Source organism: Podarcis erhardii (genome assembly GCF_964252035.2).
Source record: "Podarcis erhardii genome assembly, chromosome: 17".
NCBI classification, from domain to species: domain Eukaryota; kingdom Metazoa; phylum Chordata; class Lepidosauria; order Squamata; family Lacertidae; genus Podarcis; species Podarcis erhardii.
The window spans coordinates 29,260,537-29,284,794 of NC_138515.1; the positions used below are offsets into that span (position 1 = coordinate 29,260,537).

Consider the following 24,258-nt stretch of genomic DNA (forward strand, 5'->3'; position numbering starts at 1 on the left):
AGCTGGCCCTAAATAATACCTGGCTGCAGGTTTCCTATCCACCCCCAATAAACCAACCCAGTTTCCTGCGCCTATTTTATTTCATTTTTACTTATAGGGAAAGGACATCTTACAGACTGCGCAACGGCATGCCAATAACATGTCATGCGCATAGCTGTCAACTTTACCCTTTTCTTGCGAGGAATCCTATTCGGAATAAGGGAATTTCCCTTTTAAAAAAAGGGAAACCTTGACAGCTATGGCCATGCGAGATCAAATGCTGCGCAAAGCCCGTCTCTTTCCCGCACAGCTGCTAGAAGTCGCTGCGCTGGGCAACTTGAATGCATGCACTCGCCTTTTTGCAAGCCCGCGCAGATTTAATGGGTTTGCAGCCTTGATTCCCGTGATGTCCCCCGGTACCAGCGAATGCCCGCAAATGCCTGGTCGGAAGTGCTTTGAGGTTTATAGCAAGTTGCCCAGGACTGGCGCAAACTCCTGCAAGATAATAACCCGAGCGCCCTTGAGCGATAAATCATCGCGAGCTGGATTGTTATCGTAAGCCCTTGAACTTGGAAGCTCAGATTCATGCGCCATTTATTTATTATTCTTGCAAGAGCAGAAAACGAAGGACATGCTCGTTTCTTTCAGCAACTTAGCTAGCACAACCAAAAGGGATGGATATTAGATGAAAATTCGAAATTACAATATGTGAAGATAAAGAATTAAGAGAAAATAGAGAGGGTATGGATTTGCTGAATTAAATATTTGAATTGGAATACAAAAAAGGGAGGTGTGAGGAAGTCATGAAAATAAGTAAATGAACTGTAAGATATAGAAAGAGGGATTCGTTTTTAATTGTTTTTGGTTTTTTAGTGTTTGTATTCTCTGTGTTTTCTTTTTACTATTTTTGTAACTTTTTTCTTGTGGAAACTTCAATAAATATTACTTTTTTAAAAAAAAGCTGCGTCTAATTATCCGTTATTTAATACTGGCAAACTATCCATCGCTGTTATTATTATTAGCTGAGTTATTGATTTCAGGATTCCACTTTCTTTCTTACGATGCCCTTTAAAACAACAACAACAAACCACTCTTAATACCCTAAGCAGTTTCTCTTCAATGAAAAGAACCCACTCCCGGGCTGCTGAAAGGGCAAGCAAGTTGCTGAAGTCTCAGAATCTGAGGCTGGACTGATCCTTAAGGAATCACCACGCTCCCTTTAAATATAATGGCCAGGGTGAGATTTCTACCGCTTGCTCAGCAGCGCTGCCCTCACTTGGTTCGGCTTCAGAATGCCGCCGAGCATGCGTAGAGCCGCCCTCTTCCGGTTCGGCTTCGCGATCTCCACTGAGCATGCTCGACCCCTGGCTCTGCCCGCACAGTGGCTTGACTATGGCAGGCGCGCTGCGTCTCCGGCGAAGTGGCACGCGGGCAGTTGGGAGCCGCTTGTTGTAAGGTGAGCGCGCGGTGCCGCCTGCACCCCAGGGGTTGGGGGTGCCCTCTCCTCTCCCACAGCTGAGGAGTCTGGTTTTTGCGAATTATCACCTTACTAGCAGGTGAAGGGCAGAATGACGGGGCCCTTGGTTGCAAAATAGCCCTCCATTGCCCCCCATTTTATTTTATCTTATTTTATTAAACAGCACAATCTTTGGATGTGCTAAAAACTAGCTAGCTCTCCATCATGGTACAGTGGCAGTTCTACTAATGGGTGTTTCAAGACGGGTGTTTACTCTAGGATCTGTACTCCTCGTGCATGCAAGTCTTCTGCCACCGATCTGTTTGTTATAACCATACAGTGTCGGATTTAAAAGGTAAAAGGACCCCTGACCATTAGGTCCAGTCGTGGCCGACTCTGGGGTTGCGGCGCTCATCTCGCTTTATTGGCCGAGGGAGCCGGCGTACAGCTTCTGGGTCATGTGGCCAGCAGGACTAAGCCGCTTCTGGCGAACCAGAGCAGCGCGCGGAAATGCTGTTTATCTTCCCACCGGAGCGGTTCCTATTTATCTACTTGCACTTTGACGTGCTTTCGATCTGCTAGGTTGGCAGGAGCAGGGACCGAGCAATGGGAGCTCACCCCGTGGCGGGGATTCAAACCACCGACCTTCTGATTGGCAAGTCCTAGGCTCTGTGGTTTAACCCACAGCGCCAGCTGCGTCCCTGTGTTGGATTTACATATAAGCAATAAGGGCCCGACTCTCTTGGGGGCCCCCCCAAAAAATTAAAGGGGGGGAAAACTGGATGTACATTTCCAAAATATAAGATAAAAAACAAATAAAATAAAACCTACATACAGCAACAGTGTTTTGTGTTGTGTAGGCTCCTATTATGTAAGTAATGGGCCCCGCCTGCTAGCCTGCTCCCTAAAATATCACTATTAATATACTACTTCTTAATTCTATTTCACTATTAATATACTTCTTCTTAATTGTATTTCAGTTCAACATTTACTTTGATAAAATACATATTTTGTTATGTGCAAATGGCTTTAGATGCCTATTAGGTCCATAAATGACCATATAGCATATATTCAACACAAAAAACAGTGACAATTTGTTGTTGACAAAGGATAGCTGGAGATATAAAGGGCCCCGTTACCTTCAGTATCTTAGGGCCTCATCAAACCTAAATCTGGCCCTGGTTACAACCATATAAAGCCCTCTGTCTGGAGGCACTCCCAATTTTAGTTGCTTCAAATATTTGTGTTCAAGAATTAACATTTTTCAACGTATGCTTCTCTCTCCTTTTTATTTAGGTGCAGTCTGTTACTTTGATTTGGTCTTTAGGGTGAGAAGAGCAATTCCTTTTTACCCCTTTTCAGTTGTATGCACTGAAGACAGCATGAGAAATCTAAAATTGCTGAGAACTTGGGAATGCCAGCCAGTCCGGACTGTTGGAACTCCTCAAGGCTTCTGTCTCCGTGCAGACAAGGGGACGTTATTAGTCAGTACAGAGTATGGAATTGTGGAGGTGGATCCTACCACACAAGAGGTGAGATAGCACATGTCAGTTTTGGTTTTTGCATTCTAAGAGCTGCCTGCCTAGCAACAGTCCATTGCCAACTACTTTTGCCGCTTCTCCATAGTGAGCCCTTGGCTTTTCATAGGCCTAATGATGTGAATATTTGGGCATAAAATACTTTCAATCAAAGGAAGGAATTGAGCCTGTGTATGCTTTCAACAATGTATTTTATTCACTACACCATACAGAGATAATTTCTGGCATTAAAAAAATGTTTGGATAGATTCTTGAGTGAATTTTGCAAGACAGAAAGCATGTGGATAATTTTTAACCAATACTTTATTCAAATTGTGTGTGTGTGTGTATTTGCAGAAGAGTGTAGATTAGCACCAAAACGTTCAAGGTGGCAATCTTTCGATTTCCTGCTCCCAGGAAATCCTTGCCATGTTGGTGTGTCTGCTGAAGAATCATTTCTGTGCCTCTGCTACAGAACCTCTGCATATTGCAAAGGATTCTGGGATATATTCTAGAACATACTTCTTTGGAGGTCTTTAAGCAGAGGCTTGACGACCATATGTCAGGTGTACTCTGATGGTGTTTCCTGCTTGCCAGGGGGTTGGACTCGATGGCCCTTGTGGTCTCTTCCAACTCTATGATTCTATGATTCTATGATTCTATAGGTCTTGCTGGTTGTTGCTGACCAGGCTTGTCAGGTTTTGCTATGTTCATGAACCAAAAGTGCACCAGAATTTGCTCACTCTTCTCCCATGACTGCACTTTGCATGGAATGTTCAGTTATAGTGTTTTTCACTGAATTTTCTATGCTATTACAGTACTGATCCTCTCAGTAAGGAACCCCTGACAGATTTCCAAAGGACTTCAAGATTCCTAAGAAAACAAGTTTGCAAACCACTGCTTTCTGTGATGATGATGATGATGGTGATGTGTAGTGTGCCCATCAACCTCAAGGTGTACAGGATAATATACATTTCATCAAGTACAACAGAATTTAAATTCATCACAGCAATTAATATAAAAATAATTAACCCGTAAACACCAGCATCTCAAAACAATCAGTAATGAGGCACTCTACAATTTCCCAGTGTGCTGGATGCTAAGCCATTGCACAGAATCCTAGTAAACGGGTAATCAAAATATATCCACATATTTCTTGGTTTTGGATACATGCATTTTTGCTAGGATGATTCCAGCAGTTTGCAGCAGCACCAGCAAATAACTGCAGTTTAACGCACATGTTGGTTGTGGTCTTCCGCTAAGAGCCAACTCGCATGATCAAATCGACGTGTTTGCATTATAGTGGGTTCTTGTCTCTGTTTTAAAGGTCACAAATGAAGTTTCTTTGCTAGCTGAGGGTTTTCTACCAGAAGATGGAAGCGGGTTCATTGTGGGCATTGAGGATTTGCCTGATCAGGAATTTGTCTGTGTGGCTACTGCGACTGGAGACGTCATACTGTGCAATCTGAACACAAACCAGGTATGACAGATAGTCGTTTATTTCCTTGACATCTGATGGGAGGGCATTCCACAGGGTGGGTGCCACTACCGAGAAGGCCCTCTGCCTGGTTCCCTGTAACTTCGCTTCTTGCAGTGAGGGAATCGCCAGAAGGCCCTCGGCGTGGACCTCAGTATCTGGGCTGAACAATGGGGGTGGAGACGCTCTTTCAGGTATACTGGGCCGAGGCCGTTTAGGGCTTTAAAGGTCAGCACCAACACTTTGAATTGTGCTCGGAAACGTACTGGGAGCCAATGTAGATCTTTCAGAACCAGTGTTATATGGTCTCGGCGGCCACTCCCAGTCACCAGTCTAGCTGCCACATCTAGAGCACTTCCACCTCCTTCCCAAAGCTGGGAAAGCACTAACTAGGGTTTGGGAAAGTTAAAAGGAGAAACTAGGATCCTGTCAGAGCCCTCACACCACCTTCCCAAAGCACAGCGCCTTGTTTACCGACTTTGGGAAGGCAGCACAAGGGTTGTGGAAGCGTCAAATGTTGCTGAAGGCCACAAAAAAGCCCTCAAAGGACATATGTGGCCCTCGGGCCACCTGTTGGACTGCTGTGCCCTATGGGAAGCCTCTAAACATGGCCTGAATGCAGTGGTTAAGAGCGGTAGACTTGTAATCTGGTGGACCGTGTTCGCTTCCCCGCTCCTCCACATGCAGACGCTGGGTGACCTTGGGCCAGTCACATTTCTCTGAAGTCTCTCAGCCCCACTCACCTCACAGAGTGTTTGTTGTGGGGGAGAGGAGATTGTTAGCCGCTTTGAGACTCCTTAGGGTAGTGATAAAGCAGGATATCAAATCCAAATTCTTCTTCTTCTTCTTCTACTTGTGGTTCCCTGCAGCTGACATTCAGAGGCATACTTCCTCTGTAATCGGAGGTAGTACATCGCAACCTCGGCTAGTACCCTTTAATGGCTTTATCCTCCATTTGACACTGTCAAATCCCTTGTGAGGTTGTGTCAGGCTGCGGTTAAAAGGCACAGGAGCAGCAGCATGAGTTAACAGTCTTTAATCTTTTTGCAGTTGGAGTGTGTCGGGAGTGTGGACAGCGGTCTAACTGTGATGAGCTGGAGTCCTGACCAAGAGCTCGTTCTCCTTGCCACAGGTGTGGAACAACATTCCAAAGTCATATTGTCAGCCTCATTCCTTACCTTTTGGTCCATTGGAGATGACATAACGCTGACCCATTGCAAAACCGTAATAGGCCTTGGGAACTGTGCGCTTTCCCGGTTAGTGTTTCAGGTTCACCAGTGCTGGCTGTGAATCCGATTCTCTTCTTCATGAAACCAACTTCCAGGCTTGGCTTCAGGCCTTGGCTTGACAAGAAAACCTGCTTAGTTAGTATTTAACAGTTGTCAGCATCAGTGCACCTGTAACACTAAATCAGTATGATTTAGGGCAGGGGGAATTACTTCTGATGAGAGCAAGAGGGATGGGGAGCACATACCTGTTTCTGAACCAATTGGCAGACCAAGGTTTTCTTTGAACCAGAATCAGATCTGCACAAAGTCTCTGTGTCTGTGAGATCCAGAAGCTCTTACTGAAAGTAGTCACTTTTTACGTTTAATGGCAATACAGAAGTAATAACTGTTAAGTTATTATTCTGCTACTGTTTTGTCAGCTGTTCTTCGAGTTTAAATGTCTTTGTCATGTGCTAACTGAATACAGTGGTACCTCGGGTTACATACGCTTCAGGTTACATACGCTTCAGGTTACAGACTCAGAAATACCCAGAGGAACTACCTCAGGTTAAGAACTTTGCTTCAGGATGAGAACAGAAATCGTGCTCCGGTGGTGCGGCGGCAGCAGGAGGCCCCATTAGCTAAAGTGGTGCTTCAGGTTAAGAACAATTTCAGGTTAAGAACAGACCTCCGGAATGAATTAAGTATGTAACCAGAGGTACCACTGTATTCTTTTTTAGAAGACTTTAAAATATTGGGAATCACATGTTTGTTTGTTTGTTTATCTAGTTCACTTACAAATAGCTTCATATGAGGCATCCCAAAATGATTCGAAGTTTAATCACATATATAAAACAGTTATGTATATAAAAACAGTTAAAACTGCATATATTGAAACTTTTAAAAACAAAACAAAAAAACACATACATAAAATCAAGTCAGATCCAATACAGTTATCAACTGGGTTTAAGCTTTTAGAAGGCTTGTTGAAAGACATCATTGTAGCCTAAATCTCTTGTTTTATTTATACAATTTATGTTGCATTTAATGTGGTAGAATGTCTAGGTAGGCTGCATGAAATGTGCCAAATCCAAATAATAATGAAACAGTGAGGCAGAAGCAGTATCGGACAACGTCATGTAAGAGTACATCCGTATTTGGTAAATATCAAGTAGGAACTGGAGAAGACTATGTAATGCTAATGATATAAGTAAAACAGTGGCCTAGGAAAAGAGAATGCAGTGCTGTCCCAACAGCCACAGAAGAAGGGTTGGAATTCTGTGGTGTGATAAGTAAGCTATATTAGTTCATCTTGGCAGAGTCTTGATTTTAAAGTCCATTGCTGTTCACACTATGACACAGGTCAGCAGACTCTCATCCTGATGACGAGGGACTTTGAACCTATTACAGAAAGTCAAATCCACCAAGATGACTTTGGGGAAGGTGAGTTGGTGCTGCAGATATGGGATGCTCAAAAAATGCACGGCAGCAGTTTTAAAAATTGAACGAAATGCATAGGCAGAACCAAATGAAAACTGAAATTACTGCACCAGAGAGTTGGATCCAGCTGCTCATTTTGGCTGTTATAAGGTTGGAAGGGACTTGGGAAGACACTTAGTTCAACCCTCTGTTCAGTGCAGACTCTACAATGCAGGATGTGGCCCTCAAGATAACTATTTAGCCTTACCAGCCCTGCTCCATGTCTTTTTTGTGTGTTTATTTTTGCCTGGCTGGAATGTGTCCCTGAAATGTGACAAATGCTTTTAGCTTATCTGTGGATGGAGAGGTGTAGCCCCCTGTAACAGAATAATAGAATAATAGAAAGAGATATCATGTTTATGTCTGAATCAAGACTTCATAAACTCTTATGTTGCATGGAATCAATTTCAATCCGTTACCCCCGAGGATGTGGACAGGCTGCTTGGACGCGTGAAACCAACCACCTGTCTCCTTGATCCTTGCCCATCCTGGCTAATAAAAGCAAGCCAGGAAGGGCTGGGCGATGGCCTCTGCGGGGGGGTGAATGCTTCCCTCTGTGAGGGAACATTCCCAGATCCGCTGAAAGAGGCGGTCATTAAACCGCTTCTTAAAAAACCATCTTTAGACTCGGCCAGTATGGCCAGCTATCGCCCAGTCTCAAATCTTCCATTCTTGGGCAAGGTGATTGAGCGTGTGGTTGCTGAACAACTCCCGGCACGCCTGGAGGATGCAGACCATTTGGGTCCCACACTCTACGTGGGGCTACCTTTGAAGGTGACCCGGAAACTACAACTAATCCAGAATGCAGCAGCTAGACTGGTGACTGGGGGCGGCCGCCAAGACCACATAACATCGGTCTTGAAAGACCTACATTGGCTCCCAGTACGTTTCCGAGCACAATTCAAAGTGCTGGTGTTGACCTTTAAAGCCCTAAACGGCCTCGGCCCAGTATACCTGAAGGAGCGTCTCCACCCCCATCGTTCTGCTCGGACGCTGAGGTCCAGTGCCGAGGGCCTTCTGGCGGTTCCCTCATTGCGAGAAGCAAAGCTATAGGGAACCAGGCAGAGGGCCTTCTCGGTGGTGGCGCCCGCCCTGTGGAACACCCTCCCATCAGATGTCAAAGCGATAAACAACTACCTGACATTCAGAAGACATCTTAAGGCAGCCCTGTTCAGGGAAGTTTTTAATGTGTGATATTTTAGTGTATTTTTGGTTTTTATGGAAGCCGCCCAGAGTGGCTGGGGAAACCCAGCCAGATGGGCGGGGTACAAATAAATAATAATAATAATAATAATAATAATAATAATAATAATTATTATTATTATTATTATTTATTCTTGTCTACTGCTGGTTTCCAGCAATGAAGTTGATATCAGGTGTTTGGCATGGTGACTTGTAAAGCTTGCAAAAGATTTTGAGAACGAAAATGAATTATTGTGAAGCTTGATGGGGTGGGCAATACATTTTTGTCCGATTGTTAAAGTGTCACACCACAAATGCTGGTAATTTGTTGACTTCTAGGAAAGTTTATTACTGTTGGTTGGGGTAAAAAGGAAACCCAGTTTCACGGATCAGAAGGCAAGAAGGCAGCTCGCACCAAGCCCGTGGTACTGTATTCATTATAAATATTGGTTATGTGTGTACACAAATAAGTATAAAATGTATACAGTGGCAAAATGATGGATGTAAGAAAGGCACACACCCCTATTTGAATAAATTGTTCTTATTGGAATGCCTGCATTAAATAGGATCACAGAGCTAGTGTGGTGTAGTGGTTAGAGTGTTGGATTGAGGCGATCCAGTTTGAAATGTCCACTCATTCGTGAAGATCCCTAAGCCTATTCACACACTGAATAGGGCCCGGTTTGCACATCCCATAGTTATTTGTTTACTCTGAACGTGAGGATCACTCTCACTTTGCCACACTCCTAGCATAGGATGGAAGGACAAATCACAGTTCCTAAATTAGTGATATGTTTATAGTGGGGATTTTGTTTTGTTTTGTTCCAATAAGCCATGATTTCTTAGCAAAGAATGGTTTCATATTGTATATTGTGGTTTGTTTGAGGTTGAAGCAAACAACAGTTTGTAAATCCAGAGTTTGTGGTTTGTTTCTGTTATTCACTATGGTTTACTGTGTCATGCGATTGCAGCCAATCAGAGCAGGCCCTCGGTTTTCCAGTCTCATCCGTGGGAAAATTAAGCTAGCAACCAAGGAGGGGGCGGGGACTAGGAGTAAATGGCACACGACCACCCTCCTCTTTCATCTCGGTTAACAGGAAGTGCATCATCATTTATTTCCCCAGGAAGTGCTGCCTGCTCTGCCATGGGATGACCGTAGACCTCGAATCACCTGGAGAGGAGATGGACAGTACTTTGCAGTGAGTACTGTTTGCCCAGAGACAGGTTGGTATAAGTTCAAAACAATAAAATGCTTTTTGCTTAAAAAAACCACACACCACCTGCTTGAATAAGGGTTAAAAAAATCATATTTTAAAAAGTAAGAATACTCTATCATCATCACCGTTATTAACATATATTGTTAAGGTATTTCTCATGGCTCTGTTCATGCCCTTAATGTCTCCTTAAGAGACAGAACTCCAAGAAGACATAGGCAGATGTGCTATCTCAATTCTATGTGGTTCCTGTTGCAGTATCGGGCTAACATAAACGGGCCACAGCCTGATACACAGTCAAGGAAACACAAAAGCTATCCCCACCCCAGGCACTGAGATAATCCTTGAGTGCATCGTTTTTATTTTCTCTTGGCTTCAGTGTTGCAGTTGGGAAACTGGGTAGATAAGGTAAAGGGACCCCTGACCATTAGGTCCAGTCGTGACCGACTCTGGGGTTGTGGTGCTCATCTCGCTTTATTGGCCGAGGGAGCTGGCGTACAGCTTCCGGGTCATGTGGCCAGCATGACTAAGCCGCTTCTGGCGAACCAGAGCAGCGCGCGGAAACGCCGTTTACCATCCCGCCGGAGCAGTACCTATTTATCTACTTGCACTTTGATGTGCTTTCGAACTGCTAGGTTGGCAGGAGCAGGGACTGAGCAACTGGAGTTCACCCCATGGCGGGGATTCAAACCACCGACCGTCTGATCGGCAAGTTCTAGGCTCAGTGGTTTAACCCACAGTGCCACCCGGGTGCAGAGGACATACATGTATATTGCATGCAAACACACCTATGGTCTCCCTGCGCATGGGTTCACATATAATGTGTACGGTCATAATGATAGGCGTTGTGCCAGTTTCCTTAAAATGAGGAAAGTCTCCATCAGACAGACTGTGAGCAATGAATGCACAGCTGCTCTAGATTCCAATGCAGTGGTGCCTCGCAAGATGAAATTAATCCGTTCCGTGAGGCTCTTCGTCTAGCGGTTTTTTCGTCTTGCGAAGCAAGCCCATTGACGGATTAGCGGATTAGCGCTATTAGTGGTTTAGCGGCTTTTAGCGGATCAGCTGATAAGCGGCTTAGCGGCTTAGGAAAAGGGGGAAAAAGGGGGGGGAACCCGCAGGAACTCGCAAGACATTTCGTCTTGCGAAGCAAGCCCATAGGGAAATTCGTTTTGCGAAGCACCTCTTGCGAGGCGTACATCTTGCGGGGCACCACTGTATTAACCTGTGTTTTCTGATAAGGCTGCCTGGAAGACTTTAAGGGTGAAACATAGTCTGCAGATCCTGAAGCTTGGAAAACAATTCTAATGAGTCTACTATGCGCATGTTTCTCTTCCCCCCCCCCCCGAAAATGCAGGTGCTCGGAAAGTCAGGGTGTGGAGCAGAGAGCTTGTTCTGCAGACTACAAGTGAGCCCGTCCCAGGGTTAGAACAAGCACTGGCGTGGAAGTGAGTAGGGAAGAGTTGTGTTTTGTGGTGTGCAATGAGTTTGTGTTGTGTTCACATATGCCCATTGAAACTTCACCAGCCATGGATTTTAAAGGTGGTGACTTCACTGATGAAACCCACTTAGGCCCACCTGCACTATACATTTAAAGCAGTATCATACCACTTTAAGAGCCGTGGCTTCCCCCAAAGGATCCTGGGAAATGTAGTTTGTGAAGTTGAATTTAGCAGCAACGCCATTAATTAAAGCAGGCTTCCTCAGATTTGGCCCTCCAGATGTTTTCAGACTACACTTCCCATCATCCCTGACCACTGGTCCTGCTAGCTAAGGATCATGGGACTTGTAGGCCAAAAACAGCTGGTGGGCCGAGTTTGAGGAAGCCTGAATTAAAGGCTGGAAGAGATGGAGGGAAATGGGGAAAGAAGTGAGAATTTCAGTGGTGAGTGGACTGGTTTTGTTTGCATCCCAGACAGCAGGGCATTGAGCAATGAAGGGGTAGGCCTTGCATATAAATTTCTCAGAGGCCAAGGCTTTAGATCTAGTGCTCAGGATTCACTGTTGTTGAGTTCCCAGATCTATGAGAAATGGTAGCCCTTTTCTCTGACTCTAGCAATGTCAGTTTGTATGTATATGTAGTATTGGCTTTCACCCTCCCCCCTGGAAAAGTTCCTGCGGAAGCTTGTAGATGGGGGCTGTGCTGGAGGGGAAAGCTTGGTTCTCAATGGCGAACATTTTGTTCTGAGGGGCTGTACTCTAGAACACACAGGAGGAACCTCCACCTTCAGAAGCTCTCTGCAATATACAGTGGTACCTCGGGTTACATACTCTTCAGGTTACATACGCTTCAGGTTACAGACTCGGCTAACCCAGAAATAGTACCTCGGGTTAAGAACTTTGCTTCAGGATGAAAACAGAAATCGTGCTCCGGCGGCACGGCAGCAGCAGGAGGCCCCATTAGCTAAAGTGGTGCTTCAGGTTAAGAACAGTTTCAGGTTAAGAACGGACCTCCAGAACGAATTAAGTACTTAACCCGAGGTACCACTGTATATAGGGTCTCCCTTCTTCACCTTCCACCTTTCCTTTTGACAGACGTTTCACTAGTTCATCTTTTTTTAAAAATAAAAATGCATGCTTGAGGAATTGTCCAAACCATTGTCCTAGCTTACACTTTCATTTTATTTGTCGAGGCCCTCTGGAAGCTTAATTGCATCCACACAAGATAAAGCCAATAAACACGACGTTGTGTTCTTTGAAAAAAACGGACTTCTTCATGGTGAATTCACACTTCCCTTCCAGAAAGGCCAAGTCAAGGTAAGATTACTCTCTTTCTGAAGGGTTTGTGAACTGAATACAGTGGTACCTCAGTTTTTGAACGCCTCCATAGTCGGAACATTTTGGAATTCGGACACCGAAAACCCGGAAGTAAATGCCTCAGTTTTCAAACACACCCCAGAAGTCGAACAGGAAACGCGGCTTCCGTTTTGAGTTTTCTGTATTGAGGCTTCCGATTTCAGTTTTTGGTTTTTGAATGTTTCAGAACTCACACGGACTTCCGGAATGGATGATGTTCGAAAACTGAGGTACCACTGTAGTAGTCAGTTAACTGAATCTGAAGATTTCTTGCCCTCCCCTTGTTTGGAGGGATTTTGAATTCTTTAGAAATCATCGTTTTAAATTGTGAAGGAGATGTTACTCAACTGAAGGAAAATAAATTCTGTTGGAAATGGCTCCGGCTTCATACGACACCCCAATCCATGTTGCTTTAGGTAAATGAGCTACTCTGGAATTTGGACTCCATGATATTGGCAGTATGGTTGGAAGAACTGAAAACGGAAGATACAACCCAACCAAAGACATATGGTAAGCGTGGGAATGTTCAGGGAGGCAGGAGAGGATATATTGTTTAATAATATCCTTTCCAACTTGCGTTAACAAGTTCTATAATTTAGCAGAGTAACATTCCCATTTTAAAACTTACACAGTGGATAGGTTTACCAGGCTTGTTTAAGCTTCTAAAATAAGTTTCCTGGTAATTCCCCTTTTATTCCCTCCTAAAAAAAAAAAAGACATAGCACAGCCTTGTATAAAAAGTATAAAATAGTTTACTCACACATTCTGTTCACAAATGGATCCCAGAAGGCAGACATATATTACAAAATATATACACTTGGAATCTATCCCATAAGGAGATAGTTCTTTTGTACTCTGTTGGCTGGAAGCCCTTGTCCTCTCTCTTGAAAGCCAAAAGAGCATCTCAGGCTGAGATGCAAAATGGAGAAGAGAGAGATGTGGTGGCCAGTCCTGTGCTTTTGTTACCTGCACAGGTAAGGTCACGCCTACCTCTGGTCACATGTAGAGGAAGTTTGTCCCAGCCCAGGAGGAAACAGGAAGTTTATCTACTGGCTGAACAAACATCCCTCTCTAGGAATGTTGTATTTTGACTGCTCTGTGTTTCACACACCACAGTAAGAACATAGCATCATCATCTGACTCTTGGTGAACCAGAACTTCTCAGACTGGCTCACAGTCAGGTGTGGCCTCCATCAAGTACCCTGGTGCATGGCTGCCTGCTTGCATTTGTATTCCAGTCGTGTGGAGGACTAAACTGCAGAAACATGCATGCACCAATATGTGTGATGGCTGCCGCTGAGGAGATACATTTTAAACTCTCAGGACACAGAGAGAAATAGAGAGAGGACTAGAGAGACTTTTCATGCAACCCAAATCATATAGGGTAGAGGTCAGTAACTGGAGGCACCTAGGCCAATCCTGACCCCACTCCCTCATGGGTGCTGGCCTCCCGCTTGCCAACCTCCAGGCGAAAGAGATGTGGGGAAAGTGGGAAGGACAGAACTACATAAATTATATAGAATTTTATTTATGTCTGCTACTACAGCAGCAAGGGGATGCGGGTGGCACTGTGGGTTAAACCACAGAGCCTAGGACTTGCTGATCAAAGGTCCCCGCAATGGGGTGAGCTCCCCTTGCTCAGTCCCTGCTCCTGCCAACCTAGCAGTTCGAAAGCATGTCAAAGTGCAAGTAGATAAATAGGTACCACTCCGGCGGGAAGGTAAACGACATTTCCGTGCGCTGCTTTGGTTCGCCAGAAGCGGCTTAGTCATGCTGGCCACATGACCCGGAAGCTGTACGCCGGCTCCCTCGGCCAATAAAGCGAGATAAGCGCCGCAACCCCAGAGTCGGTCACGACTGGACCTAATGGTCAGGGGTCCCTTTACCTTTACCTTTTACAGCAGCAAGAATGTTACTTGCCCCAAAGTGGAAAGAAGCTGAGGTCTCAGTGAAGGAAGATGCATACAAAATGCATACAAAAACTTATGGAATATGCAGAAATGGCGAAACATACCAGAAGAATAAGAAATCAAGATAACAAACGTTTTATAAAAGAATGGAAATGGTTTATTGAATGTTTACAGATAAACTGTAAACAGATGAAAACATTATCAGGATTATTGTAATAACCTGCAGTTTTATAAGAGTATATATTTACCATAGATAATTAAATGAGCAAGTTAAATGGATGTGGATATGCAGAAGATATTGAAAAATAAATATAAGGAACCGCAGAAAGGGGGGGGGGAGAAAGTCAAAATTTGAAATGTTAAATTGATTGTAAAACTAATGAAATGTATAAATTTGAAAAGCATAAATAAATTTTAAAAAGAGATGCAGAGAAAGAGGCATCTGTGGCAAAAGAACATGGTGACTACCACCACTTGGGAAATGTTCGTTTTGAAACTAAGCTGAATGCTACACAACTGGGCAGAGAAGAGATTCTAATACCTCAAAGGCTAGAGAGATTCAGAGTTTTTTTTGGGGGGGAGTGTCTGTTCTGCTACAAGTTGGGGGGTGTCTAATGTACAGTCCTGTGTTCTGTGTGTTCTGTGTGCAGTTCAGCTCTGGACAACGGCAAACTACCACTGGTACCTGAAGCAAAGCCTGCATTTTGATAGCTCGGAAGGCAGTCCGTCCATTGTGTCCCTGGCATGGGACCAAGAGTTGCCATACAGACTCCATATCCTCTGCCAGCAGTGGCTTTACCTCTGCTATGACTGGCAGTGGAGTACGGACCGCAGCAGTGGCGAAGGGGCAAGCGACTTGGCTAGCGTGGCAGTCATCGATGGAGGTATGTTTCTACTGAGCAAGGTTGTTGTGGTTTTTTTTAAGGTGGACTGCGCCTGTTGAGAAGTCTGCGCAAGAAGATTTAGGCCACACTTTTGCAAACTCTAAATCTGAATTTATTCCCTTATCTCCCCCACTCCACCCAGCATTTCACAAGATGGAGAAGTTGCTCTGTCAGGTTTACAGTAGGCCCTGTGCAGGGCTTTTCCCTATAGCTAGTAGAAGCAGAATAAATGGTGCAAAATAGGCAAATACATAGAAATTCGCTTAATTTTGCATAATACAAACAGGTCATGAAATTTAGTTTTTTCTTGATGCAGAACAATTATTTTAACTGTGGAGTATACACAGCCCTGATTAAGGGCTTGTTAACATGAGGGAAAGGCCGTTTTGAAAGAACCTAGAAATCCTCCAGAGAAACTCAGTCGAAACTGACAAAACATCTATAAAGATAGTAAAAAGACAATTGTCTTCCTCATCTCCTGTGCATGATGAGTGTACATCTTAATATTTATAAGGAATTTTCTCTGTGTTCAAAGCCCTTCACATGTCATAGAGTGTTTCAGTAATCTTTACAACAATCCTGTAAGGAAGTTCAGTATTGTTATTGACTTACCTTACAGGGCAGTAAGATAGCTTGGTATTTTGATCAGCAGAAGGGGCTGAGGCTCTAGGAATATAATGTCTTATTCAAATCCACCTGGTGAGTTCAGATTAGAGGCAGGATTCGAACCTGTGACCTGCCTGTTCATACCCTTAGCTGATGTGATTGCTCTATACTTAACGATCGGCCGCTGGGAAAAGTGATCAGACTCCACTAAGAAGTTTTGGATTTTAATATGAAAAAATCTGTGATGATGTCTGTATATTTAGTCTGGCCTTTGCCGCTATGCATTGATGCCCATTAAAGCGATTTCCCCCTCTCCTCTTTCTCTTTGAAGACAAAGTCCTGTTGACAGCCTTCCGTCACGCTGTGGCCCCTCCACCTCTTTGTACATATCAGCTCCAGCTCCCCTGTTCTGTCAATCAAGTTGCCTTCCTTATGGAACCTTCTAGAAGTGGGGATCTTGCTGTCCTGGATGCTAGCAACAGGATTTCCATTTATAGAGCGGGTACGTACACCCGTGGCTTTGCCCAAAACATGGCTTCAGCTCCTTGCATTATAAAAGGCCAGGTGGGGATGGTGGCTTTCAATCTGCTTTTAATTTAAAACAGAACGGAGGAAACTTCCCAGGCTGATACTGAAGTCAGTCCATCGCTTATTCTCTTTTTTGCCTTTTGACAGATGGCCAGACAGACGCAGACGCCACAGTGAAAACTGGTGCAGTTGGTGGAAGTAGATGCAAAGTTGCAGTCCCTCGGCTGGAAAAGACATACAGGTACCGGGAGTTAAACTGGGTGCAGAATATTTGTTACTGAAGAATGTGAAACCAATACATATAACTATAGTTGTACCTTGGTTTTCGAACAAAATGTGTTCTGGAAGTCCGTTCAATTTCCAAAACGTTCGAAAACCAATGTGCGGCTTCCAAGACAAAGTTTGCAAACCAGAACAACTACTTCCGGGTTTGCGGTGTTCGAGTTTCAAGTTGTTTGTGAAGTAAGCTGTTTGAAAACCAAGGTACGGCTGTACTGGGTACTGGCTGGGCGAGCTCTGGTGGCCAGGGTAACTCTTCCCTTGACTTTCTGTATTGTTTCCATTTGTTTTTGTTGTTTAGTCATTTAGTAGTGTCCGACTCTTCGTGACTCCCTGGACCAGAGCACGGCAGGCACTCCTGTCTTCCACTGCCTCCCGCAGTTTGGTCAAACTCATGTTCGTAGCTTTGAGAACACTGTCCAACCATCTCGTCCTCTGTTGTCCCCTTCTCTTTCCCAACATCAGGGTCTTTTCCAGGGAGTCTTCTCTTCTTATGAGGTGGCCAGAGTATTGGAGCCTCAGCTTCACGATCTGTCCTTCCAGTGAGCACTCAGGGCTGATTTCCTTCAGAATGGATAGGTTTGATCTTCTTGCAGTCCATGGGACTCTCAAGAGTCTCCTCCAGCACCATAATTCAAAAGCATCAATTCTTCAGCGATCAGCCTTCTTTATGGTCCAGCTCTCACTTCCATACATCACTACTGGGAAAACTATAGCTTTAACTATACGGACTTTTGTTGGCAAGGTGATGTCTCTGCTTTTTAAGATGCCCGTCTAGGTTTGTCATTGCTTTTCTCCCAAGAAGCAGGCGTCTTTTAATTTCGTGACTGCTGTCACCACCTGCAGTGATCATGGAGCCCAAGAAAGTAAAATCTCTCACTACCTCCATTTCTTCCCCTTCTATTTGCCTGGAGGTGATGGGCCCAGTGGCCATGATCGTCAATTTTTTGATGTTGAGCTTCAGACCATATTTTGCGCTCTCCTGAGGCAGGGAGGTTGCATTCACCTCTTCCCAATGTCTCATTCCACATACAGCTATTCCTCAAGCTCTTTGCTTTTATTTTTTTGGGTAACTCACTGGTTCTTCACATTATGAGCCAGTTTGACCATAACAACCCCAGCTTCATAAATCACGAGCATTAGGAGAACATTCTTCTCTTCCCTTTGTTTCAGTACTTCGAACCTGGCCAAACAAGCTATAGTTTCCTTTTAACGTATGAGACAGAAAAACTATAGCTTCATGTCTGTCTACTATCCAGGATCGTAAACCAGTTGAAACAACCTAGGTGTGCACTTGAATACTATAAATTATTAAAAAGTGGCCCTCAAACCTGATTCCCACCAGCAGATCAGCACTTGATTTCTCAACAAACAATTAGTTGCACGCTTGGTGGCTGGTAAAGTAAACATGTAAACTGATTCAGCTTTAAAGCATGGTAAATGAAGTGAGGAGATGTTTGCAGGGATGTGGGTGGTGCTGTGGGTTAAACCACAGAGCCTAGGACTTGCCGATCAGAAGGTCGGCGGTTCAAATTCCCACCACAGGGTGAGCTCCCATTACTTAGTCCCTGCTCCTGCCAACCTAGCAGTTCGAAAGCACAAAAAAATGCAAGTAGATAAATAGGTACCACTCCGGCGGGAAGGTAAACGGTGTTTCCGTGCACTGCTCTGGTTCGCCAGAAGTGGCTTAGTCATGCTGGCCACATGACCCGGAAGCTGTACATCGGCTCCCTCGGCCAATAAAGCGAGATGAGCGCTGCAACCCCAGAGTCGGCCACAACTGGACCTAATGGTCAGGGGTCCCTTTACCTTTTACCTTTTAAATGAAGTGAGGAGATGGAGCTGTTTTGATGATGTGATGGAACATACACACGCGAATCAGCCCTTAGCTCTCCCAAGCTAACTTGGGATGCACATACGCAATAAAAGTGTTTGCAGAATCCGTAGATAGCCCTCTTCCTCTGCTTGCCTTCTGACTTGCCAGAACTGGTTACCTCGGGCTAATAGACGATTCCTCCAAATAATACTGAGATTTATATTGTCCATTCTCTATGCCGTGTCGTCTGGGTGTATTTTAGAAAGGGTTTGAATTGTGCAGAGGTAGGGGTGGTTAACGCTCCTAATTAATGAAGCACACAAACAATTTCTTTTCCATCTTCTTTTTGAAAACTGTCACAGATTTGACCTTGGCGACAACAGAGACGGGAAAAATCCACTGTGGCTTCGCCTTGTCACCTGGTTGCAAGATGACCTGTTCCTGGCTGCTAGCCAGGGCTGCCTCCCAGCTCACACCTCCATTCACCATCTGAATCTGTCCTCGTCGGCAGAGGAGGGAAGCATTGATATCTGGTATTGAACAGGGTATTATGTGTGCTGTGTTAATTTCAGAAATTCCTTTGCATGGTTCTGGAATGCTAAGGCAGGGCCCTTTTGGGTCTGACTGGCTGGTTCAGCTACTGCAGAGGCTTTGGCTGTTTAAACCCCAGTAACTGTGGAAAGCCAATCCTTGTGTATTTTCTTGTTCTCCCAGTTGCCCATCTTTGTGTTCTGATGCCTAGAAAGAGCAGTATTGCAGCCGTACAACCAGTTAATATGCATTGTTAGTGGGTGTTAGAAAACCCTGGGAGTAAGAGTCCTTGTGAGATTGTTCATTGTGCTTGCTGCCTTTCTTGACCATGGTATATATTTCTTGATATATTTCTATTCTAGTCAAATAGGTTAGACAGAAAAATTGTCACTTACCCAAGGCCACCCTTTGTGGTTTGTGGCTAAACTGGGATCCTCCTAATCCAAATCCATCACTTATCCACTGTGCCACACCAGCTCCACAAACATGTACAGTGGTACCTCAGGTTAAGAACTTAATTCGTTCCGGAGGTCCGTTCTTAACCTGAAACTGTTCTTAACCGAAAGACCACTTTAGCTAATGGAGCCTCCTGCTGCCACCGCGCCACCGGAACACAATTTCTGTTCTCATCTGTCCTGAAGCAAAGTTCTTAACCCGAGGTGCTATTTCTGGGTTAGCGGAGTCTGTAACCTGAAGGGTATGTAACCTGAGCTACCACTGTACACTGAAGCTTTGATGCATCTGAAGGCAGCCCTGTGTAGGGAAGCTTTAAATGTTTGATGTATTAGAGTATTTTAATATTTTTTTGGAAGCCGCCCAGAGTGGCTGGGGAAGCCCAGCCAGATGGGTGGGGTATAAATAATAAATTATTATTATTATTATTATTATTATTATTATTATTATTATTTGATGCATTTTAGCCATCTGTGTTAAAATGGCGCTGAAGGCTAGAGACTGGGATTGTCATAAGAGTTTTGGAGACTTTGCTAGTTAAATGATAGAAATCCCCATTGAAATCTGGTTAAATAATATTTGGAATGTGGCCCTGTCAGAATGCCTTGCTCACCACTGGACCAGTTACTGTAGTTACATGTTGTTCTTGTATTTACATGAAAACCAATAAAAATTATTGGGGAGGGCGGGGATTATTGCTTTGTTAGGGATCACTTTGAAGGAACAGTTCAGAGTGTGGTTTGGGTTTCCGAAACCTGCATTCCCCTTCTAGTCCCTTAGTCATTTATGCAAAAATGACTGGTCTCAGGTTGAGCATAGCACAGTCAGCTTCCTCCCTTTTGTGCACCTTTCGTAGCTCACCTGTGACTTTGGATGGCGATGTCATCAGCCTGTGTTGCAACCCAAAGACCAAAGCTGTGGCTCTGCAACTTTCCGATGGACAAATAATGAAGTACCTCTGGGGTATGTATGGTCACTGTTATTCTCTTATCCGGTTGGCTGGTCTTGGAAGTCTTGACATGGGAAGGGAAGGGCTGTAGCACATGTTTTGACCGCACAGTGGCCCAGGCTCCATCTCCAGTTAAAAGGACCTGTGGGACAAATGGCTGGGAAACACCCCTGCTTGAGACTTTGCAGGGCAGCTGCTTCCAACCAGAGCAGGCAGTACATGTCTAGATGGGCCAGTGTTCTGTCTTCATATAAATTAGCTCCATAGACTCAAATGTCACAAAAATCCATAAGCTGACTTTTTGCCTTGTCTAGCCTCTAGCACATTTAATGTTTTCATCTCCTAGAGCAGCATTTCTCAACCTGTGGGTCCCCAGATGTTATTGGACTACAACTCTCATCATCCCTGAGTTCTGGCCTTGCTAGCTAGTTCAACAACATCTGGGGACCCACAGGTTGAGAAAGGCTGTCCTAGAGGGTGCCGTGAACCATGCACTGTGTGCGAATGATGCATTCAGTTGTGTGCAGGTGTCTTATTTTCTAGAATAGCCTTCCCTGACCTGGTGCTTGCCAAACCAGGGACACAGGTGGCGCTGTGGTCTAAACCCCTGAGCCTCTTAGGCTTGTTGATCAGAAGGTTGGCTGTTTGAATCCCCACGACGGAGTGAGCTCCCGTTGCTCTGTCCCAATTCCTGCCAACCTAGCAGTTGAAAGCACACCAGTGCAAGTAGATAAATAGGTACCGCTGCGGCGTGAAGGTAAACGGCATTTCTGTGCTCTCTGGCTTCTGTCACTGTGTCTTCGTTGTGCCAGAAGTGGTTTAGTCATGCTGGCCACATGACTAAACCACTTTTTTACAATTTTTTTTGAGAAAAAATTATAAACCTATTGGAGAATTCATGGATTATATTTAAATGAATTTGACACAAGAGTGTAAACAAGATGATAAATTGCTGGCAAGAATTGACAACGATGTAAATGGGAGCGGGAGGCGTGAGGGAGTCCAAAGATGTTAAGAAAAGATGTTATGATATATGTTATACTGTTCTTTATTTTTGCATTTATGTTTAAAAACCCAAATAAAATATATATATATATAAAAAAAAGGAAAGCTGTCTGTGGACAAACGCCGCCTCCCTCGGCCTGAAAGCGAGATGAGTGCTGCAACCCCATAGTCGCCTTTGACTGGACTTAACCATCCAGGGGTCCTTTACCTTTTCCTATAAGCAAGCCACAAAAATCCATGAGCTGACTTTTTGCCTTGTCTAGCTTCTAGCGCGTTTAATGTTTTCATCTGCTGGATGGTGTGGTGAACCATGCACGGTGCGCGAATGATGCATACAGTTGTGTGCAGGTGTCTACTTTCCAGAATAGCCTTCCTTAACCTGGTGCCAGCCGAATGTATTGAACCACACCTCCCATCAGCGTGGCCAATGGCCAGGGATATGATGGAAGCTGTAGCCCAGAAAACACCTGGAAGGTCACCAGTTTGGGGAAGTCTTTTCTATAACATCACCAGACCTTTCAGAGCCCAGGTGAGAGAAAGCGTGAGAATGAGTGAATGTAAAGCTGAATGGTGTTTTCCTGGGCTCAGCCTTTCTAGAGGACCTTCTCCCTTCACTCTTCAGGCAGCCCCACTGTTCTTGGCTCTGGGGCATTCCCTCATCTAGTGGTGTGGGGGATGCCACCCAGATTGCAAGCTTGGCCTGTTCAGCATCATTCCATGTCAGGGAACTGCCATCGGAGCCAAAGGAGGAGGGAGGGCTCCAGAGGGATGCCGGAGAGCGTCCCAGGAGGGAGAGAGGCAGCCCATCTTCTGGGGAAGGAAATCAGCATAGCACCAGTGGAGAAGGGGGGCAGATGGGGGAATCGGCGAGGGGGCTCCATGACTCCTCGCCGGACACCAGCGGGGAGAGTAGGGGTCCTCCGCTGCCCACACCCTCCCTGCGCAGAAGACTTCCGCGCAGAGAGAGTAGGCGGAGACTAGGCGTCAAAGAGCTTCTTTGCTGGAAGAAGTTCAAGAAACGCCCACTGACGGATTCTGCCAGCGATTGAGGCAGCCACGGATGAGTGGCTGTCCGGACAGAAAGGGTTCACCCAGGTAACCCAGCCAGGTGTGGCGACGACTTATGCACGAGCAACCCCTAGAACCATTACATTCCAAGATGTTGAACCTCCTGCATTTGGTAAAATAAATAGTCTTGGCTTTATCACATAGACCTGCTGTGTCTTTTCCCTCCCACTTCAGGAGCTGAAACACCAGTTGTCACCCCTTGGCTGAACAGCAGCGGTTCAGCTGTCCAGTTTCCCTCTCCATGTATACAGACTGCACTGGCTGTGGTTGGTGGTGAAGTAAGTTAGCAATAAGTGTGAAGTCTAGGACCACTGAGTACTTGGTTGTGACCTTACTCAGTGGTTCTCAAGCTTTTTTTCTCTGAGCCATACTTTCAAAATAAAAATTTGCTTGCGTGGCACCGAATTTTTTATTCATAAGAAACACATTTGAAACCAAAAAGAAACTGCTTAGTAGCTGATAAGAAATACATTGGAAAACTTTGGAAAACAATGCCTAGCAGTGTCTGTGAAAGACGTTTTCCTTTCATCAAGTACTTGCTGTTTTTAATAACCTTGCTCTTAGTAATGCTGCTTATATTTTTCTACTTTGATTCTTGTACTTGAGTTATTGTTGTTTTAGAATATGCTGTTTCAGTATATTTTGTAAATCACCCTTGAATTCAATAATGAAGGATGGTGTGTGTGTGTGTGTGTGTGTGTGTGTGTGTGTGTAAAACAAATAAAATAAATATTCCGGCAGTGGTAAGGGTGAAGTTTCAGGTCTCTGCATAGTTCTTCCCTACAATGAGCGGAAGCAGAATAAATTATCCAAAATAATTTTGAATTTTATACGTATTTGTTTCATTCAGATGATTTCGACAAGTCTAGATTTTAGATGGTTGGTTTGTTGTTTATTCCGTTAGCAGGCTTTGGATTCAGTCAGCGCCTGGTTTTGATTCTCTGTACAGAATTCATAGGTACCCAATCTATGGCAGGTTTGTTTTCTAACCCTGTGCTGTTCTCTGCCTTTTGTCTCCTCAGGAAACCATCTTTGGTCTGACTGACAGATGCCGCTTTTTTATTAACGAAGTTGAGGTACCAACTCCTCTTACAGCTCTTGCTCCTTTGTTGCCCCTCTGCTCCCTTGTACTGAGTCAGTCCCTTGGTCCAGGTAGCTCAGTCCTGTCAGCATTGACCGGTATGGCACTCCTGGGTTTCAGGCGATGTCAGGCATTGAACCTGCGACCTTCTGCCTGGAGAGCATATGCTCTGCCACTGAACTTCAGCCCTTCCCAACATGATGTCCCCCATAATGACCTACTGCAGAGATTCTTCTCTGTTTCCCACAGGTTGCTTCAAACGTCACATCCTTTGCCATCCACGATGAGTTTCTGCTGTTGACAACGCATGCTCATACCTGCCAGTGCCTGTCGCTGAGGAACACATCCCTGAAAGGTGAATATCCCCAGCGTGGCTAGCAACAAAAGGGTGCCCTGGTCAGCTGATCCTTTCTTGGACTTCCTCTTGTTTGATATGCTGCTAGCCCTTCCCTTAAATATGTAACATCCACCTATGGATGGGTTACAGATAGGTAGCCGTGTTGGTCTGCCATAGTCAAAACAAAATAAAAAAATTCCTTCCAGTAGCACCTTAAAGACCAACTAAGTTAGTTCTTGGTATGAGCTTTCGTGTGCATGCACACTTCTTCAGATACACTGAGACAGAAGTCACCAGACCCTTCTATATAGTGAGAAGGTGGAGAGGAGTATTACTCAGAAGGGTGGTGGGATTGGGTGATTGGCAGATAGCTGTGATGAGCCTGTTGACGACTCTTAACGACTGCATTAGGTCTTACAGGAAAAAGCAAGGGGTGAGAAGGTGAAAAATGGCTTTGTCATGTATAATGAGATAAGAATCCAATGTCTTTGTTCAGACCAGGT

General features: G+C 44.8%; 1 protein-coding gene across 1 annotated transcript in view; it reads left to right on the forward strand.

Moving 5' to 3' along the window:
* Nucleotides 1–1,334: 1,334 nt before the first annotated feature.
* Nucleotides 1,335–24,258, forward strand: part of ELP1 (elongator acetyltransferase complex subunit 1) — a 45,952-nt gene continuing 23,028 nt past the window's right edge. The window contains exons 1-18 of the mRNA XM_081844810.1: nucleotides 1,335–1,435; nucleotides 2,732–2,967; nucleotides 4,280–4,432; nucleotides 5,480–5,561; nucleotides 7,000–7,080; nucleotides 8,638–8,723; nucleotides 9,423–9,522; nucleotides 10,870–10,960; nucleotides 12,146–12,269; nucleotides 12,725–12,818; nucleotides 14,869–15,102; nucleotides 16,040–16,210; nucleotides 16,384–16,477; nucleotides 18,694–18,864; nucleotides 20,172–20,278; nucleotides 22,512–22,615; nucleotides 23,360–23,413; nucleotides 23,668–23,773. Of these exons, the coding sequence (XP_081700936.1) occupies nucleotides 2,818–2,967; nucleotides 4,280–4,432; nucleotides 5,480–5,561; nucleotides 7,000–7,080; nucleotides 8,638–8,723; nucleotides 9,423–9,522; nucleotides 10,870–10,960; nucleotides 12,146–12,269; nucleotides 12,725–12,818; nucleotides 14,869–15,102; nucleotides 16,040–16,210; nucleotides 16,384–16,477; nucleotides 18,694–18,864; nucleotides 20,172–20,278; nucleotides 22,512–22,615; nucleotides 23,360–23,413; nucleotides 23,668–23,773 (2,002 nt within the window). The 5' untranslated portion in view covers nucleotides 1,335–1,435; nucleotides 2,732–2,817. The remainder of the gene's footprint in view (nucleotides 1,436–2,731; nucleotides 2,968–4,279; nucleotides 4,433–5,479; nucleotides 5,562–6,999; nucleotides 7,081–8,637; nucleotides 8,724–9,422; nucleotides 9,523–10,869; nucleotides 10,961–12,145; nucleotides 12,270–12,724; nucleotides 12,819–14,868; nucleotides 15,103–16,039; nucleotides 16,211–16,383; nucleotides 16,478–18,693; nucleotides 18,865–20,171; nucleotides 20,279–22,511; nucleotides 22,616–23,359; nucleotides 23,414–23,667; nucleotides 23,774–24,258) is intronic.